The sequence below is a fragment of the Somniosus microcephalus genome, chromosome 3 (assembly GCF_052327205.1).
Source record: "Somniosus microcephalus isolate GS21.2 chromosome 3, FLI_Smic_1.0, whole genome shotgun sequence".
NCBI classification, from domain to species: Eukaryota; Metazoa; Chordata; class Chondrichthyes; order Squaliformes; family Somniosidae; genus Somniosus; species Somniosus microcephalus.
The window spans coordinates 112,055,147-112,073,888 of NC_140989.1; the positions used below are offsets into that span (position 1 = coordinate 112,055,147).

The window sequence follows — 18,742 nt, forward strand, 5'->3', positions numbered from 1 at the left end:
CCTATGGAAGTTCACTCTCTGTTATCCACAGATTTTCCACCAAAGTTATGGAAAACCCCTGAGGAAATTCAACCCCGTAGAATTTTGCCAACTTTAAAACTGATACGCTAACTGGTAATGATATTAAACCAGAGGCGTGAGTGCCACTCCAATGGTAGTTACAGATCAGCACTGTGTGTTTTTAGTTGATCTAACCACCCTGATGCTAGCAAATTACAGACCTATACAAACTTGTTTTTGGGGTTTTCTTTTGATGCCTCTCATGGCGGGCGGGGAGGGGACGTGGAATCTGTGCTTTAAATGGAGTTAGGATGTATCTCACTCCTTTATTTTATCTTATATAAATCTTGACCCCTAACATTTCCCCATTGTTGATACAAGAGTGGATAGATGCTGTGCTTTGTCCTTTGGATGAGATGTTAAACCGAGGCCCCGTCTGCCCTCTGAGGTGGACGTAAAAGATCCTATGGCACTATTTTGAAGAAGAGCAGAGGAGTTATCTCCGTGGCCTGGCCAATATTTATTCCTCAATCAACATCACTAAAAAAAGATTATCTGGTCATTATCACATTGCTGTTTTTGGGAGTTTGCTGTGCGCAGATTGGCTGCTGTGTTTCCTACATTACAACAGTGACTACACTTCAAAAAGTACCTTGTTGGCTGTAAAGCGCTTTGGGACGTCCAATGGTTGTGAAAGGCGCAATATAAATGCGACTCCTTTTTTTCTTTTTGCTGGCTCCTTCCAGATGTGTTACTGTACACTATTTTGCTGTCAATTGCAGCCACTGACTAGGTCTTCTGACGTATTTTTCGTGTGGAATAGAATGTGTGGGAAGGGAAGCTTTGTTTTGAGTAGATTTATGATTTCTCCAACACTCACACAGTAGATGAAGATTGATTTGGTGCCGCGCGGCGCTGGCCCCTTGCAGGCGGGTTGGTGCGCGCTGTGCTGTTGTTGCGCGCTTTGGACGGTAGGTGTCTCTGGCTGTGTGCGGGCTGGGTCGCTGGGTCCCTCCCTCCCTCTGCAGAGACGGTGCGATTGTCCGCTCCAGCCGCAGCCGCCATATTGGCTGCCTCCTGCACCGCGGTAACATGCGAGTGAAGCGCGGCCACTGCCGCCGCGCCTGACTCAGTGCCGAGCCCCGGCTCCATCGACTCGAGTCCAGTCAGCTGCGACGGCCCTCCTCCTCCCTCACCCACCATCACTTCGACATCCGAAAGAAACGAGCGAAAGCGCCGAGCCATGGAGGCCGTCAAAGCCTTCAATAACGAGGTCGGTATGAGCCGCAGCTGTTTGCGAAGGGGGAGGGGAGTGGAGGGCTGATCGGCGGCGGCGCCGCCGCAGGCGGTTGGCGGCGGCGGGAGAGTAACGGGCGGAGGGAGAGCGGGGCCTCCAACAGCAGCAGCAGGCCTCTCGAGCGTGTTCACTGCACCAAACGATAACCAGGGCAACCAGGCCCGCGAACCGCGGCCTCGCGTCAGGGTGAATGCTGCCCCACCGGCTGGGGAGACGAGCGGCTATCCTCAGTAACCGCCCCCAGGGGGAGTCACTCCGTGTTGAGGGGGAGAATCCGGGCCTCAGCCCCCCGGGTAACGGAAACCCCGGCAACCAGCGGCTGAGCCTGGGGCCTGTTACACACACACACACACACACACAAACGGCAGCCGGTCCTGGGGGGAGGGCGAGGATTGATCAGCGTGTCCCAGGCCCGGGGCCGAACCGGGCTATAAGTGACCTCTCCGGAAGGGATGGCGTTGGTGGGCCCTCTTCCACAGGGCCTGGGCTGCGCATTCATGTTAAGTGCGGCGCTAGGCCGGGCCGGGCCCCGCTCTCTGATTCCACGCCTGCCCGCGGGGGATGGAGTTCGCCCGGGGAATGCATTTCCTGCGCTCTTCAGTTGAAGCCACACCGGGGATGTTGTAAGATCCATGCCACTGCTGTAGTGAGCCATGCATCCAAGTTTTTCACTTGCCTTTAAAGCGCTTTCTCGTTTCTTTTCCATTTTTTCACCAGCTTGAGGCGCTGCTTTTATATTAAAAAAAACCCAATCAATCAGTTTTGTTCGAGGAAGAGGGGTTATTGCGTTCTTATCGCCAAAGTTGGCTCTTGATAAGTTTCTGACTAAATTAGATAAAATTAAACTTGGAAGTTTGTGATAACATTTAGAAGTATTGTATATGCACTTGGAATCAGTATTGTTTATTGAAGTATGAATAATGTTGGGATAAAATAACTAATAGTACTATGTTGAGGATATTTCAAAAGTTCATCTTAAAAGGAAATCTAAACTTATCAGACTTTTCCCTATTAAATCAAGGAAATTGCTTATTTTTACACAAGCCTTGCCAATTGTGATCAACAGGGTTCCACAACTAAGTCCAAGCTTGCCCATGTGGGTGTCCATGTGAGCACCCTCGTGCTCTGGAAGGACACTGAGTTCGTATCTGATCCAATAGGCCATAGCAGGGACACATTTGCATGGAGGCTGGAAAAACTGGTGGAGTATGCTGCTCAAATAGACAACCTTAATGAACCAGTATGATGGGAGAAAGTGAATTCTGCACTGTGCTACCTAGCTAATGATAGGGCAGCAGGCATGAATGGTATTCAGGGATTCCTAAAAGTTACTCACCTGTAATGGATCTTGGTGATCTGTGCCAGGAACTGTTGACTTGCCTTGGAGCAGCCTTTCTGAGGATGATGAATAGGATTCTATTTGTTTTTACTTGCTTACCCTCAGTTGTGGTTTCTAGCCACAGAAAGGGGGATTCTAGTGAGCACAATAGAGAAATCTCACTGACAGTGGCTCTTAAGCTGGTCCTTTGGCTTGCTGCAGCACACTTTGAATGCCTGCAGAATAATCAGAAAGGAACAAGCTGGATTGTGCTCTCCTGAGCAATGCATAGGAACTGTGGCTTTATTCAAGATTGCAGATTATCTCGTCAGGCTTTAAAGTACCTACTTGCATTGTTTTTATTTTTTTTGTAAGGCTTTGGATCTAGTGCCTGATGTTGTCCTCACGGAAGCTGGAAGCTATTGGAGAGTACATGGTCGAGTTTTGGATTTTATCTGTGACGTGCTAGATTTTTGTACGGTTGGATAAAAGACTTAATAGCATCATTTAATCTATCACTCAAACCAGACACGAGGCAGTAGTGTTCACTGTTGCTCATCTTGTGTCGTCATCAATGAAGTATCGAATGGCGTTATAATCGATGGACTTGGGGGGGGGGGGGAACTTTCCAAGGCCCTGCATGCAGAAGACGGCATTGGCAAATCGTGGGTGCTTTGCTGGTGATTTTGTGACCATTAACATTAATGGGCAGAAAATTGTATGCAGTGGACCTGTGATTGTATAAGTATGAGACCTCGCCAGTGGAATGGGCTCTCGGAATGTTCCTCCAGAGTGTACAGGGACTTGTGAAAGTAGGTAAGTAAGTAGGCAGCACGGTGGCATAGTGGTTAGCACTGTTGCCTCACAGCGCCAGGGACCCGGGTTTGAATCCGGCCTCGGGCGACTGTCTGTGTGGAGTTTGCACATTCTCCCTATGTTTGCGTGGGTTTGCTCCGGTTTCCTCCCACAGTCCAAAGATGTGCGGGTTAGGTTGATTGGCTATGATAAATTGACCCTTAGTGTTAGGGGGATTAAATACGTGGGGTTACGGGGATAGGGTGGGATATGTGTTGGTGTAGGGGTTACGGGGATCGGGTGGGATATGTGTTGGTGCAGGCTCGATGGGCCGAAATGGCCTCTATCTGCACTGTGGGGTTTCTGTGATATTGCAGCACTTTTTGCAGACACTACATTACTGGCAGTCATGGGGGCCCATTGCATTCTACACAATCTTGAGCAATGGGCTAACTAGTGGGGTAGGGTGGGGGTTGTTTCTTGTATTTTCTGCACATTGTAGGAGGGGATGCATTGTTTAGTAGATACGGAGCGCATCTGCTCCAATTGTTGATGCATTTTGGACTGGGCCCTGGTGGATGCCAATTTCAGCTCGAATAAAGTTCTTTGGAACAGCACTGAGAAGGGGTGAAGGGCATTTATTGCTTTTCTTATCTTTCCTAAATGCTAGCAAGGTTACAGTGCAGGTTTAGCTTGTGCATATATGAATTGTCCAAACGGTGGTCCTCCCTGATTCAGAAGTCCTAGGAGAACCTTGTGAGAGCCCCTCACATGGTGATCTGCTTTAAGCAGTTGTCAATGCGTAAGTATGGTACGTGGTACTGGACCTAATGTCTGGAATGCCAAAGTGGCTGACACAGCACAAGCTGAAGGCAGATGTCCACATATAACTGATGAGGAAACGTTGAGACTTGGAACAGTTGCCTGTAGGCCAGGTATGAGGACATGGGCTGATGTATCCAGCGCTCAATGCCTGACATGATTGGCTTGCAGTGTAGCAAGTAGCTCCTGTTGAAGCTTTGCACTTCCAACTGATGGAACTTTCTTGTCTTATAGGGTATGCTGTGTTCCCATGTTGTGACCAGGCAAATGGTAGTACAGGAAACTTTCTGATATCCGGCACTGATGGGACCAAGCTGGTGCCGTACCATCAAAAGTGCCAGACATACCAGCGTTAATGTTGAAACATACGGAACTGAAAAGCTCCATGTGAATCAACAAACCCTGTTGCTTAGCAACAGCTTCAAAACAATCGGCTGCAGCTGCAAGTGTCTGTAGCTGAAGCTGTTGCTATGGCTACAGACCTTGCAGTGCCTGACTGGGGGGAAAAAAAGCAACGAGAACTAAAAAAACTTATAGAAAACGGCTCCTGATTTTTGCCGTTAGATCGAGTATTCCGGACATATAACCTCCGGATAAACCAAAGTTTCCTGTAATGCATTTAAATGTTTCATAGTTATCTATGCTGCTCAAAATGCCACTCTTGAGCTCCTGCTATTTGCTACCCACCTGGTGAAATACTCACTTGCCATTTGTCTAATGAAAACGAATGGCCCGTATTTTCCGATGCCTACGGGTGTGTACGGGCTCTGTTCACACCTGTAGGGACCTCACAAGTGTCGGTTTCAGGAATGCGAAGCGCATGCGCTGAAAACCGGCACTTCCGATCTGTCAAGAATCCTCTTGACAGATTGCAAGCCTGCCCTGGTGAAGGGCCTCTGCGGGTGGAGAGTTCCGCTTTCTGCACAACCTCCGCCCGCTGAAATCCCTTTTAAATCTTACGCCTGGTAAAAGCAGGAGTATGGCTTGCTTTTACCAGCATAAGAGTTTAAAGAAAGTTGAAAAAAAAAAAAATTCCCACTTATATTTATAATGTAAAAATACTTTTTGAAAAAGTTGTTTATTTTTAGCCCCGTAAAAATTTTTAATTTTTTCAAAAAACGTTGTTTAAGATATTTAATTTAATGTAATTTTAACTAATTTTAAAAACCTGATTTTTCAAAAAATTATTTAATGTTTTGATTTTTTTCAGTGATCCCCATTCTTACTTTTGACAGGTCTACCTGTCAAAAATATGAAGGGGGATTCCCTTCTCTCATTGGTTCCCCATGGCCCACGTGATCCCAGGGACGCTTGCGAACTGCATGCGCCCCTGGATACCTGGGCCCTGCGCATTTCATAGAACAAGAGGCCCAGGAGCGGAAGAGTCTCTCCTCGGGAGCCCTCGGGCAAAGGCGTAGATTTTTTTCCAGATCGGAGGCATCCGCACACAGCGATCTTCCTTGGAGATAAGATATCTCTAAAATGATACATGTGGCGAAGGAACCTCTGGCAGACTTAGTAATCGAATACCTGAACCGGATCTTCCATACTCGAGGACACTGCTGATGGTTGATTTGGGGTCAGCCTGGTTCATTAATGAAATCTGGAGAGGCAGAGATTCTTCCCACTTCCCTCCACTGGGGGCAGTACCTCTGCATACATAGGGATCCCTAAGCCTTGTTTTGCCAACCTGCCTAAGCCTTCTGGGTTAGTTGAATGGCATCTGTCCTTCTGGGGAGAAGGTATCTCCTCTGTGTTGGACAAACAAATTCTACACGTGTGGCTTTCTCAGCAGTTTGATTTGATGATTTAAACATGGTCATGGGCTTCTGCATGTGTCAGACATCTGACTTAAAAATCCTTTGCCGACAGCTAGAGTTGGCCTTTGTGTGCTGAAGAAAGCACTTTGTATATGTGCAAATTCACACAAGTTTACAGATAACTATGAAACATTTAAATGCATTACTACCAGTTATATAATTTGGAAATTTGTTTTGCTGCTACAAATTTTGGAGCAGCACATCACATCTGCCCCTTTGGCATTGTAGCTGGCCTACTCTGGGAAGCAGGAGCTTGGATAAGTGGTACAAAAGGTTGATACAAATCTTGAGTTTACTTCTGCAGGAAAGGAAATTTTAGCGCTTACTGCTTATGTTGGTCAGACAGTTTAATTTCACTTACCATGTGAACTGAAACTGGATGACATTTCGTTTAAACTGATCACTTTCTGTACAGATAACCCTCTTGGATGCTAAATGAGATCTGTCCAGGTGCTGTGATATAAACAGGTCACTGCAGTCACTACAAATTGTTTATTTTTGTAAGATTTGAAAAAGGAGATTAAAATTGGCACAGTAGTGTGTAGAGGCAGCCAGAAAGATACATCAGAAGCACAAAAGTAAAGATGTTCTTTAAATACTCAATGGGAATGCCCACCCTGTGACTTCCAATTCTAACTTTCATACTGAGAATATTGAATCATAGAATGCTACAACATTGAAACAGGTCATTCGGGCAATAAAGTGTGCCTTGGTGTTTTTCTCCACATATGTATATCCAGCTTGGATAATTATTTGGGCCCATAAACATCTACAAATACCCAAACTAGAAAATTGAAGGTGTTGTGTGCCTTGCCTTGATCAAGGCAGGTAACTTGCTCCTGTACTACTCCAAACTGACCTTTGGGAGCTGCATGAGATTGGTTTTGGTGAGCTGACTTTCAATTATTTTTTTCCCTTCTCCCAGGAAGCGACTTCCACGTGTTGTCAGTCTTGAGACTGGGAACATGGGAACAGGGGCAGGCTATTCAGCCCCTCAAGCCTCTTCTGCCATTCAGTTAGATCATAGCTGATCTGTATCTTAACTCCATCTATCTGCCATGGTATCCTTGCATAATAAGCTATCAATCTCAGTTTTTAAAATTTCAATTGACCTAGCCTCAACAGTGTTTTGGGGAGAGATTTCTGGATTTCCACTACTTTGTCTGCAGGAGTGCTTCCTGACTTACCCCTGACCTAGCTCGAATATTAAGGTTAAGTCCCATTGTTCTGGACTCCACTACCAAAGGAAATAGTTTCTCTCTCTCTACCCTATCAACTCTTTTGATCATAAGCACCTCAATTAGATCACCCCTTTATCTTATCTTCTATATTCAAGGGAATATGGGTCTATGCAACCTATCCTCATAATTTCAGCTTTTTAGGCCTGGTATCACTCTGGTGAATCTGCACTGCACCCTCTTCAAGGCCAATATATCTTTCCTGAGGTGCGGTGCCCAGAACTGAATGCAGTTCTCCAGATGGGATCTAACCAGAGCTCTAACAAAATTTCTACGCCTTTATATTTGCGCGCTCTCAAGATAAAGGCCAACATTCCATTAGCCTTTTAAATGATTTTTTTGTACCTGTCCACTAGCTTTTATTGATTTCTGTACTTGGACCCCTAATCTCTGCTCCTCCACAAGTCCTAGTTTCTTGCTATTTAGAAAATACTCTGATCCATCTTTCTTGGGTTCAGAGTGGATGAAGTCATCCACTTCCATCTGTCAGTGTTGCCCACTCACTTAATCTATCAGTGTCCCTTTGCAACTTTCTGCTCCCATCTACACTATTTACTGTGCCACCTAACTTAGTGTCGTCAGCAAACTTAGATATATTCCTTCATCCAAGTCATTTATAAATAGTGAAAAGCTGAGGCCTCAGGACAGATCCCTGGGGGACACCATCAGTCACATCCTGCCAATTTGAGTACATACCCATTATTCCTACTCTCTGTCTCCTACCTCTTAACCAATTCCCTATCCAAACCAATAGGTTTCCTTCTAGTCCATGTACTCTCATTTTTATTAACAGTCTCTTATGTGGAACCTTGTCGAATACCAAGATACTCCCCACCTATTGCGTTTGTGACCTCAAAAAATTCATCTGGGTTTGTTAGACATGACATAACCATTACAAATCCATGCTGGCTCTCTTTGATCAGCTCATATTTGTCCAAATGCTCAGTCACTGTCCCTAATAACAGATTCTAGTAACTTCCCCACAACTGACATTATTAGACTAATAAGCCTACAGTTTCCTAGTTGATCTCCTCTACCCTTCTTAAATAATGGATTGAATTTGGCATTTTTCCAATCCAGGGGGACAATTCCCTCACCTTTTAAAACTATGGGGTGGAAACAAATGTTCCCTCTAATTTTTATTTTTGGTGCACGGTCCCTTTAAATTTGCACAGCAGCCGCACATGCGCGGTATCTTTTCCAGTGGAACGGCTGGTGAGTGGCCTGCGTGGGATCTCCTGATCGGTGCGCGGCCGTGCGTCTGCGCACCTTACCAAGGAACGTTGGTGGAAACCATTAGGTCCTGGAGATTTGTCTATCTTTAATCTTGCTGGTTTCTCTTTACCATTTAAATTTTTTTTATCTTTAATCTAGTTAGTTCCTCCCCTTGATTTATTTTTAGTTTTCCTTGTATCTCTGCTACTTTATCCTCATCCTATATTATGAAGACTGGTGCAAAGTCATTATTTAGTATGTCTGCCATTTCCTGATTTCCAATTACGGTATCACCTGCGCCTGTCATTAAGGGGTTCGCATTACCTTTAGCCACCCCTTATCTCTTAATATATTTGTAAAAAACCTTTAGTGTTATCCTTGATATACCTTGCAAGCTTTTTCTTGTATTTTTTTTGCAACTCTTGCCACTTTCTTGGTATCCCTTTGCTGTCTTTATCTCTCCAGTCTGCGGGATCTGTACCGTTCTTTACTTTCGTATAAGCCTTTTCTTTTAGTTTGATACTATCTCTCTCTCTCCTTGTTGACCAAGGTTGTTTAATTACACGTGTGGAGCACTTGCCCTTTTAGAGATAGGTACATTGAGTTACATCACGTCTACAGCACAGAAACGGGCTCAACTTGTCTATGCTGGCGATTATGCTCCACACGAGCGTCCTCCTGTAACGTCCGTGTGTAATTGAGACACAGACTGCAGGAGTTGGTTATAACAGGTGTTTACTGAATGGAGACAAAACTGGAACTACTATACAAAGTTACTACACAGGCATATATACCGGGGTGGTCACTACTGGTACTGCAGTATACAGGGGCTGCAGAATATAGTTCCTCCTTCAAAGTACATACACTACAATTCCTCCCCTTTTTAGCTAAACAGTACATAACATTCGATTAATAATTAAATAACATATTTACAATTACGGTTGCTATATACATTAGCTGAAGTTAAGCAATTATAAATTCAGTCTTTGAGGAGGCTTCCTGATTCTGTCCGGATAACGCCTCTTTGGGGTATCAGGTTCTTCTGGCAAAGTTGATTCGGGATCAACGTCGTTGTTTGGTTCGTCTGCTTCCAATATCACCGATTCTGAGGTAGATGCAATTGGTACTTCGGTTTCATCACCAGGTGTATAGGATCGTGGTGTAGATTTGACATTTTCCAGTGACTCTAGAATCTGGTCAGCATGGCGTCTTACAATGCTCTCTCCAACATCCACGGTATACATTAGAGGTCCTTGCCGTGTGCAGATCGTTCCTGGCTGCCATTTCTCTGTGCGGTAGTCCCGGGCCAAAACTGGTTGACCTATCTTAAAACTCCTGGTCGGCCTTTCATTCATATTCTGAAACTGCCTGTTCTCCACATCTCTTCTGATGTTTGGCTTAACCAAATCCAAGCGGCATCTTAGTCTTCGATTGAAGAACATCATGGCTGGAGTTTGGTTGGTAACCGCATGTGTCGCATTCCGGTAGGCAAACAAGTTATCCACCTTGTGTTGTAGGGGTATGTCTTCATTACACATTGCCTTGATAGCCTTCTTGAATGTTTGAACGAACCTCCCAGCCAATCCATTCGTGGCTGGATGATATGGGGCGGATGTGTAATGCTTAACACCATTGTTCTTTAAGAACCTCCGGAACTCTTCAGACACAAACTGTGGTCCATTGTCGGAGCAAATCTGTTCAGGCAGCCCATTTCTGGCGAATATGGTTCGTAAGACTGTGATGGTTTTTTCTGTGGTGGTTGAGGACATTTTTATTACCTCTGGCCACTTTGTGCATCCACCACAATTAAAAACATCGAGTCCATAAATGGACCAGCAAAATCAATGTGTACCCTTTGCCATGGAGATGAGGGCCACTCCCATGGATGTAGAGGGGCTTGTGGTGGGGCGTTTTGGACCTTCTGGCATCCTGTACAGCACTTGGTCATCTCTTCGATTTCTCTATCGATTCCCGGCCACCACACAAACGCTCTGGCTAAGTTCTTCATTTTTACCCCTCCCAGATGACCCTCATGAAGCTCATTGAGCACTCTATCCTTCAATTTGGGTGGAATTACTACTCTGGATCCACACATCAAGGTTCCTCGGCACACTGACAGTTGTTCTCTTCTCAGCGAGAATGCTGGCAACAGTGGTTCGCCATGTGCTGGCCATCCCTTCACCGTTAAATCATAGACCCTGGAGAGTGTCGGGTCATTTCGTGTTTCCTTTTCTATGTTTGCATTCGTCACAGGTAGACATTCGACTATGGTCGAGTGGAATATCTCCACAGGATTCATTGCAGGTGCTGCTTCCACCGTCTGCAACAGTAGGCGCGACAATCCATCAGCATTCCCATGCTGTTTAGTTCCTTTGTACTCGATGTCATATTGGTGTGCCCCTAGGAAAAGGGACCACCTCTGTAGCTGTTGTGCTGTCATTATCGGGACGCCCTTCTTAGGGTTGAAAATGGAGACGAGGTTGATGATCAGTTAGTAGAGTAAATTTCTGTCCGTGCAGGTAGTGATTGAACTTCTTCACCCCCCACACCAGGCTGAGGGCCTCTCTGTCAATCTGGGCGTAGTTACGCTCGGCTGCAGCTAACGAGCGTGACTCAAAAGCTATCGGCCTCTCTGAACCATCAAGGGATTTATGTGACAGTACCGCTCCAACGCCGTAGGGAGACGCATCACACGCCAGTCTTATCGGTAGTGATGGGTTGTAGTGAGCCAATACCACGGTGGCATAGTGGTTAGCACTGTTGCCTCACAGCGCCAGAGACCCGGGTTCAAATCCGGCCTCGGGTGACTGTCTGTGTGGAGTTTGCACATTCTCCCCGTGTTTGCGTGGGTTTTCTCCGGGTGCTCCGGTTTCCTCCCACAGTCCAAAGATGTGCGGGTTAGGTTGATTGACCATGATAAAAATTGACCCTTAGTGTTAGGGGGGATTAAATATGTGGGGTTACGGGGATAGGGCTTGGGTGCGATGGCTGTCGGTGTAGGGACCGGGTGCTAGGGTTTGGATGATCAGCCATGATCTCGTTGAAATGGCGGAGCAGGCTTGAAGGGCCGAATGGCCTACTCCTGCTCCTATCTTCTATGTTTCTATGTTTCTCTTGAAGTGATCAGGCCTTTACACTTCTGAAAGGCCCGCTTACATTCATCGCTCCATTTCCATGCTACTCCAGTTTGTAGCAGGGCGTTCAGTGGGTGCAGAATTGTGGACAAATTCGGCAAAAACTTATGGTAGTAATTCACCAATCCGAGGAATGACCTCAGTTGCGACACATTTTCAGGCGCTGGAGCCTTAACTACCGCTTCAATTTTGTCAGGGGACTTATGTAACCCCTCTTCATCAATCACGTGGCCACAATACGATATTTGTTTCTGAAAAAACTCGCACTTGGGGCGATTGGCTCGTAGCCCATGTTCTCTTAGTCTAGTGAGCACCTGCTCTAGGTTGGCAAGGTGCTCACTGTCATTTTCACCTGTCACTAGGATGTCGTCCAAGTAACACAGTCCCCGGAATCCCTTGCAGGACTTGTTCCATCGCTCTTTGCCATATAACCGGAGCTGATGCAACTCCGAATACCAGCCGATTATACTGGTAAAGACCTTTGTGAGTGTTTATCGTGAGATATTTCCTAGAGGATTCTTCAACCTCCATCTGCAAATATGCTTGCGCTAGGTCAATTTTTATAAAACGTTTCCCAACAGATAGAGGGGCGAAAATATCTTCTATCCTCGGAAGAGGATACTGTACTGTGTGAAGGACTGGGTTCACAGTCACCTTGAAGTCCCCACAGATGCGAACTTTCCTTGGCTCCTCAGACTTATTGTTTAACGTTTTCTTCATGACAGGAACGATGGGTGTCGCCCACTCGCTCCAGTCTACCTTAGTTAGCACGCCTGCATTCTCCAGCTCTGCCTCGACGGCTGGGCGAATTGCATACGGTACCGGTCTTGCTTTGAAAAACTTGGGAATTGCATTCTCTTCTATTTTTATCGAGGCGGTTACGCCTTTAAGAGTTCCCAGTTCTTGTTGAAATACCTCTTTAGCGTTAGCCAAGATTTTTGACAATCGTCCAGGTGTGACGTCGTCATACTTTTTACCAGCCACCGTCAGTGCCTGAATGGAGTGCCAGTCTAAACTTATCTTTCTGATCCATTCACGTCCCAATAACGGTGGTCCACCATCTTGCAGTATGTACAGATACAATTTCTGTATTTCCTTGCCGTTGTATTCGACAGGCACCCTTATTTTCCCTCTGGGGTATACTTTCTGCCCCGTATATGTCTTCAAGACAATGGATGTGTCTTTCAAGGGTATGTGTGAGAATAGTCGCTCGTAGTCTCGTCGATTCATGACGGTCAGGGCTGATCCTGTATCCAATTCCATTTTGACTTGGGACCCTGCTATCGTGAGGGTGACCCAAATGGTTCGGTGATCCTCTTTTGCGATTACGTTGTGTAGTTTGAGACAGCTTAGTCTCTTGTTCCCGGATTCACTATCGTTCTTCTGGTCTTTGGAACTACTGTCCGTCATCTTTTGTACTTTCCTGTACTTTTCCTTAGTCTTTTTGTTGTCGTTCGTCTTCTTCCCGGACCTGCAAACTCGTGCAATGTGTCCCATCTTTCCGCATTGCCTGCATATTTTGTCCTTGGACCAGCAGTCCTTCTGGTCATGGGTTGTTCTGCCGCAGCGATAACATTTTTCATATCCCCGTGTCATTTCATGGGTGCCGTATTCCTGTGGCTTTTGCTGTATTTCTGCAGCTCCCCTTGCTGCTGCTTCGTACGATACTGCCACGCTGAAAGCCTTATCTAGCGTCAGCTCTTTCTCTGAGAGTAACCTCTTCTGGGTTCCTTCACTCAGGAGTCCACAGACAAATTTGTCCCGTAGGGTATCTGCCAGTCCTGCTCCGAACTGGCAGTGCTTTGATAGCTTGCGTAGTTCCGTAAGGTAATCAGCATTGCTCTCATCTTTATGCTGATTTCTCTTGTGGAATTTAAATCTTTCTGCTATCAGCAGCCGTGTCGGATTTAGGTGTTCCTGTAGGATATCAACAATTTCGTTAAAACTCTTCGCCATAGGTTTGACTGGAGTGATCAGGTTCCGCAATAGGCCGTACGTTCTTGCGCCCATTAAGTTTAGTAGTACCGATGCCTTTTTCTCATCAGCTACTTCATTTGCCTCGCAATATACTTCGACTCTTTCCACATACGTGGTCCAGCCTTCTATTGCATTATCGAAGGCAGTGATATTGCCAGCCTTCGGCATCTTGGAGATCTAAGATGGCGCCTCCCGCGCTGCTGCCAACGCCGCTCTCCGCGGTCCCCGTGGCAAACTGCAGCTCCTCGCGGCTTTCTGCGCTTCTAATTTCTTTTATTTTAATTACTGTTCCCGTCGTCAGAGCAGACCCTATGGGACACTTTTCTCCCTCTTCTCGGGTCTGTATGCTGCCCAGCTTCGTAGCACCGGCCGCGCCCTGTGTGCTCCACCCTCTCCTCTTCCTGACAACGCTGCTCGGCCCCGTTGAAAAGCCACCCGATCGAGCTCTAGCCCGCCGCAGCCCAGGAAGGATCAGTGTACTACCTGCCACCAGCCCGATTAGCTGGAACACCATAGACTGGATAACCAAGCCCAGCTCTCGACAGCCTCTCCTGCAAATCTTCAAATTCGATGAATCAGAGGGCGGTTGCCCACGGTCGACGCCCGTTTCTTCTGTTTGTTATTTCTTTTTGGATTTCTTCCTTCTGGCCTCGACCTGTAACAACTTCGCTTCAGGGATGGATCCCTGTGAGGTGGTGCAGAACTGCAGGTAAGTTCGGATCTGTTCGTCGCCAGTGTAACGTCCGTGTGTAATTGAGACACGGACTGCAGGAGTTGGTTATAACAGGTGTTTACTGAATGGAGACAAAACTGGAACTACTATACAAAGTTACTACACAGGCTTATATACCGGGGTGATCACTACTGGTACTGCAGTATACAGGGGCTGCAGAATATTGTTCCTTCTTCAAAGTACATACACTACACCTCCCACCCCTTTTCATCTAACCCTATCAGCATATCTTTCTATTCCTTTCTCTCTCAAGTGCTTATCTTGCTTCCCCTTAAATGCATCTATGCTATTTGCCTCAAATACTCCTTGTGGTAGCACGTTCCACATTCTTAGCACTCTTTGGGTAAAGAAGTTTCTCCTGAATTCCCTATTGGATTTATTAGTGACTCATATATTTATGACCTCTAGTTTTGGTCTCCCTCCACCCCCTCCACAAGTGGAAACATTTTCTTTACGTCTACCCTATCAAACCCTTTCATGATCTTCAAGAGCTCTATCAAGTCATCCCTCAGCCTTCTCTTTTCTAGAGAAAAGAACCCCAGCCTGTTCAGCCTTTCCTCAAGTATATCCTCTCAATTCTGGTATCATCCTTGTGAATCTTTTTTGCACCTTCAGTGCTTCTATATCCTTTTTCTAATATGGAGACCAGAACTGTGCCCAGTACTTCCAAGTGTGGTCTAACCATGGTTCGATATAAGTTTAATATAACTTCTCTGCTTTTCCATTCTATCCCTCTAGAAATGAACTCCCTTACTTGGTTTGCTTTTTTTTAATGGCATTATTAATCTGTGTCGCTACTTTTAGTGACTTGTGAATGTGTACCCCTTTGCTCCTTTACCCCATTTAGACTCTTATTATCTAAGCAATATGTGGCCTCTTAATTCTTCCTACCAAAATGCACCACCTCACACTTACCTATATTGAAATTCATTTGCCAATTATACATCCATTCTTCAAGTTTATTAACGTCATCTTGTATTTTGTCGCATTCTTTGTGTGAGCTATACCCCCCAATTTGGTGTCATCTGCAAATTTTGAAATTGTACTTTCAACTCCCCAGTCCAAAATGTTAATGCAAATTATGAACAGTGGCCCCAGCACCAATGTCTCTGGGACATCACTTCCCACCTTTTGCCAGTCTGAGTAGCTACCCTTAACCACTACACTCTGCTTTCTGTTTTGTAGCCAGCTTGCTATCCATTCTGTTACCTGTCCCCTGACTCCACATGGTCTGACTGTAGTCATAAGTCTACTATGTATTTACTATGACCTTATCGAAGGCCTTTTGAAAATCCACATCAATTTAGAATGACTAAAAAAGCAGCCTGGTGACACAATAAGGTGCTATCTCTGAATGCCCCGAAACAGACTGAACCTATGACTTCCTTAGAAGGAACAGGGAAATTGGAAATGGCTTTGTTCTGCGCGGCTACTACATTACCCTTGTCTATGCTTTCTGTTACTTCAAAGAGTTCTATAAGGTTGGTCAAGCATGACCTTGCCTTTTGAAAACAGTGCTGACTATTCTTTCATATTTTCTGTTTCTAGATGTTTTTCAATTACATCTTTGAGTAAAGATTCCATATCTTTCCTACCACTGATGTTAAGCTATAGGTCTATAGTTCCATGAACTTGTTCTATTTCCCTTTTTGACTACAGGAATCGCATTAGCTGTCCGCCAGTCCGCTGGCACTATTCCCTTTTCTAATTAATTTTTTATATATATGTAATAGTGCCTCTCAATTCCCTAACTTTTAATATGCGCAAATGCAATCCATCCGGACCAGATCTTGTATTCTACCAAATACTTTTTGGACCTCCCACTGTTGATCTAGTTTTATCTGTTAATACTAGTTCTGCCCAGTCTACTGTGGTCAGTTCTTGCCTCAACCCTCCAAAACCAGCCTTACTTAAATTTAAAACATTTGTTTGTGACTCACCCATCTCCCTCTTAAACCTAACATCAAATTCTGTCATATTATGGTCACTGTTTGCTAGGTGTACCCTTACTGCTAGATTATTGACTCATTCTGGGTCATTACACATCACTAAGTCTAATATGGCCTGTTTTCTTGTTGGTTCAAGAACATATTGTTCCAGAAAATTGTCCCGAATACACAAGAAATTCGCTGCCTTTTGAGCCTTGAACTGTTCTTTTTTTCCCTGCCCTGTCTATGTGAAAATTAAAGTTTCCCATTATGACTACTATGTTTTTGCAACAAGCTTCTCTGATCTCCACGTTTATGTATCCTGATACTTTATCACTGCTATCTGCTGGTCTATAAACAACTCCCACCAATGTCTTGCATTCTTTTCTATTCCTCAGTTGTACCCATAGTGTTTTTACTGCCTGCTCGACCTACTGGTATCCTCTCTTTCTAATGCTGTAATAGTGTCTCATGTCAGGATTGCTACTACCAATGTTCCCTTGTGGCTGCTGAGTAATGGGAAAGGTCCCGTGCCAGCCACTTCCCGGCTTCTCCATTGTAAATATCGCGCATGCACGGAAATTTGAAGGGACCACACGCTAAAAGAAACAGGCCGCGCAGAACAAAGCCATTTCCAATTTCCCTGTTCCTTCTAAGGAAGTCATAGGTTCAGTCTGTTTAGGGGCATTCAGAGATAGCACCTTATTGTGTCACCAGGCTGCTTTTTTAGTCATTCTAAATTGATTTGAATGTAATATTGTCCATTTAGTGATCACTATTCAATTTTTGTGGAAGTTGACTTCTTGATGCTGACAAACATATTTGCACTCAGACACAAAGGGGAGCTTTTGGAGGCGGGACTCCCACTTGTCAGGTTTCAGTCCCGCCTCCATCGACTTCTGGCCAACCCATGCTATTTTCCCTTGATTGACCTTGTTAAGCCTGCTCAGCGGGCTTAGGCCAATTAAGGGGAAGCCGGTTACAGAGAATGTCAGCGTATGACGTTTCATCTGTCAAACTTTTGACGGATGACTTGTCATCGTTTGATAGCTCTGTGAAGCTGTCAAACACTGACATTCTCTGTTGTTTGATGATTCCTTGTATTCAAAACTCATCAAACCTCTTGTGAGCAGAAATCAGATAGCCATTGCATCGGAGAATGCAGCAGCCGTTTGTCATCTCTGCCGGTGAGATGCGAGACTCTCCGCATCCCCAACGTTTGAAGCCTGCAGGAAGAAACAAAGGTAAGTAAACATTTTCTATCACTTTCCACTCACCTCACATACTTACCTCTCCACACTTGCACCCATCACTTACTTCCACAGCACACTTTTGGACCCCGCAGACCCACTGCTCACCTCGCTGACCCTGGCAGAGTTCGCAACCTTCGGGGAGCCCGCACTTGTGTGGGTAAAATGGGGATAGTCCTCTTAGTAACTACCTGTTAACAGGCAGCTAAGCGGCTGTAATCCCCTTCCTGCCTCCAGGAAACTGGACCCGGCACAGGTCGGCTACCCGCCTCCCGGGAAGATGGAACGGAGGCGGGATGGGTACCCACCTCCAGATTTTGCCATTTTTCCCGGCAGTCCGGCCTCCACAGGGCTGGCAAGATCACACCCAAAATATTTTAGTCCTACGTATAATCTGAAATTAAACTGTTGGAATTCAAAGATGCAAGTGAGAAAATGTATCAAAATGTAACCATTACTGTGTTTTAAAATAACATGCCAAAAAAGGGAAAAAAGCTTGCACCGTATCACATTTCTGAAGCATCTCAAGGCACTTTGAAGTAAAGGAAACTTTGTGCCATCCGGCACCGACTGGACCGAGCTGTTGCCGTTCCCTCAAAACTGCCGGATACTCCAGCGCTAATGTTGAAACATACGGAGATTTTCAGCTCCGTGTGAATCAACAAACCCTGTTGCTTAGCAACAGCTTCTAAACAGTCAGCAAGCGTCTCTAGCTGAAGCTGTTGCTTAGCTACAGACCTTGCAGAGCTTGACTGTTGAGAAAAAAGCAACGAAAAGAAAAAAAAGGCTCCTGATTTTTGCCGGTGGCTCGAGCTTGCCGAACATTTAGCCTCCAGATAACAGAGTTTCCTGTATAGTGACTTTATATAGGCAAGTGCAACAGCCATTTTACACAATCCTACAAATGATATGAGTAATCAGTTAATTTGTTGTAGTGGTGGTAGTTGAGAAAGGAATTCTGGCTAGGACACAAGAACTGTTCTCTGAATAGTACCATAGGATCTGTAAACATCCGCCATGGCAGGTGGGGCTTTGAATTCGCGTCTCATTTGAAGGATGGTACCTTCAACAATGCAGCACTCGTACGATAGCAAAATACTGCGGATGTTGGAAATCCGAAATAACAACAGAAAATGCTGGAAAAACTCAGCAGGTCAGGCAACATCCGTGGACAGAAATTTGAGTTGATGTTTCGGGTCGAACCCTTCTTCAAAA

At 45.4% G+C, this 18,742-nt stretch overlaps 1 protein-coding gene across 2 annotated transcripts in view; it reads left to right on the forward strand.

Annotated features, from left to right (window-relative positions):
* The first annotated feature begins 1,005 nt into the window (after nucleotides 1-1,005).
* Nucleotides 1,006-18,742, forward strand: part of scaf8 (SR-related CTD-associated factor 8) — a 164,445-nt gene continuing 146,708 nt past the window's right edge. For both annotated transcript variants that reach the window (XM_085981481.1, XM_085981483.1), the window contains exon 1: nucleotides 1,006-1,273. In XM_085981481.1, the coding sequence (XP_085837607.1) occupies nucleotides 1,244-1,273 (30 nt within the window). In that variant the 5' untranslated portion in view covers nucleotides 1,006-1,243. The remainder of the gene's footprint in view (nucleotides 1,274-18,742) is intronic.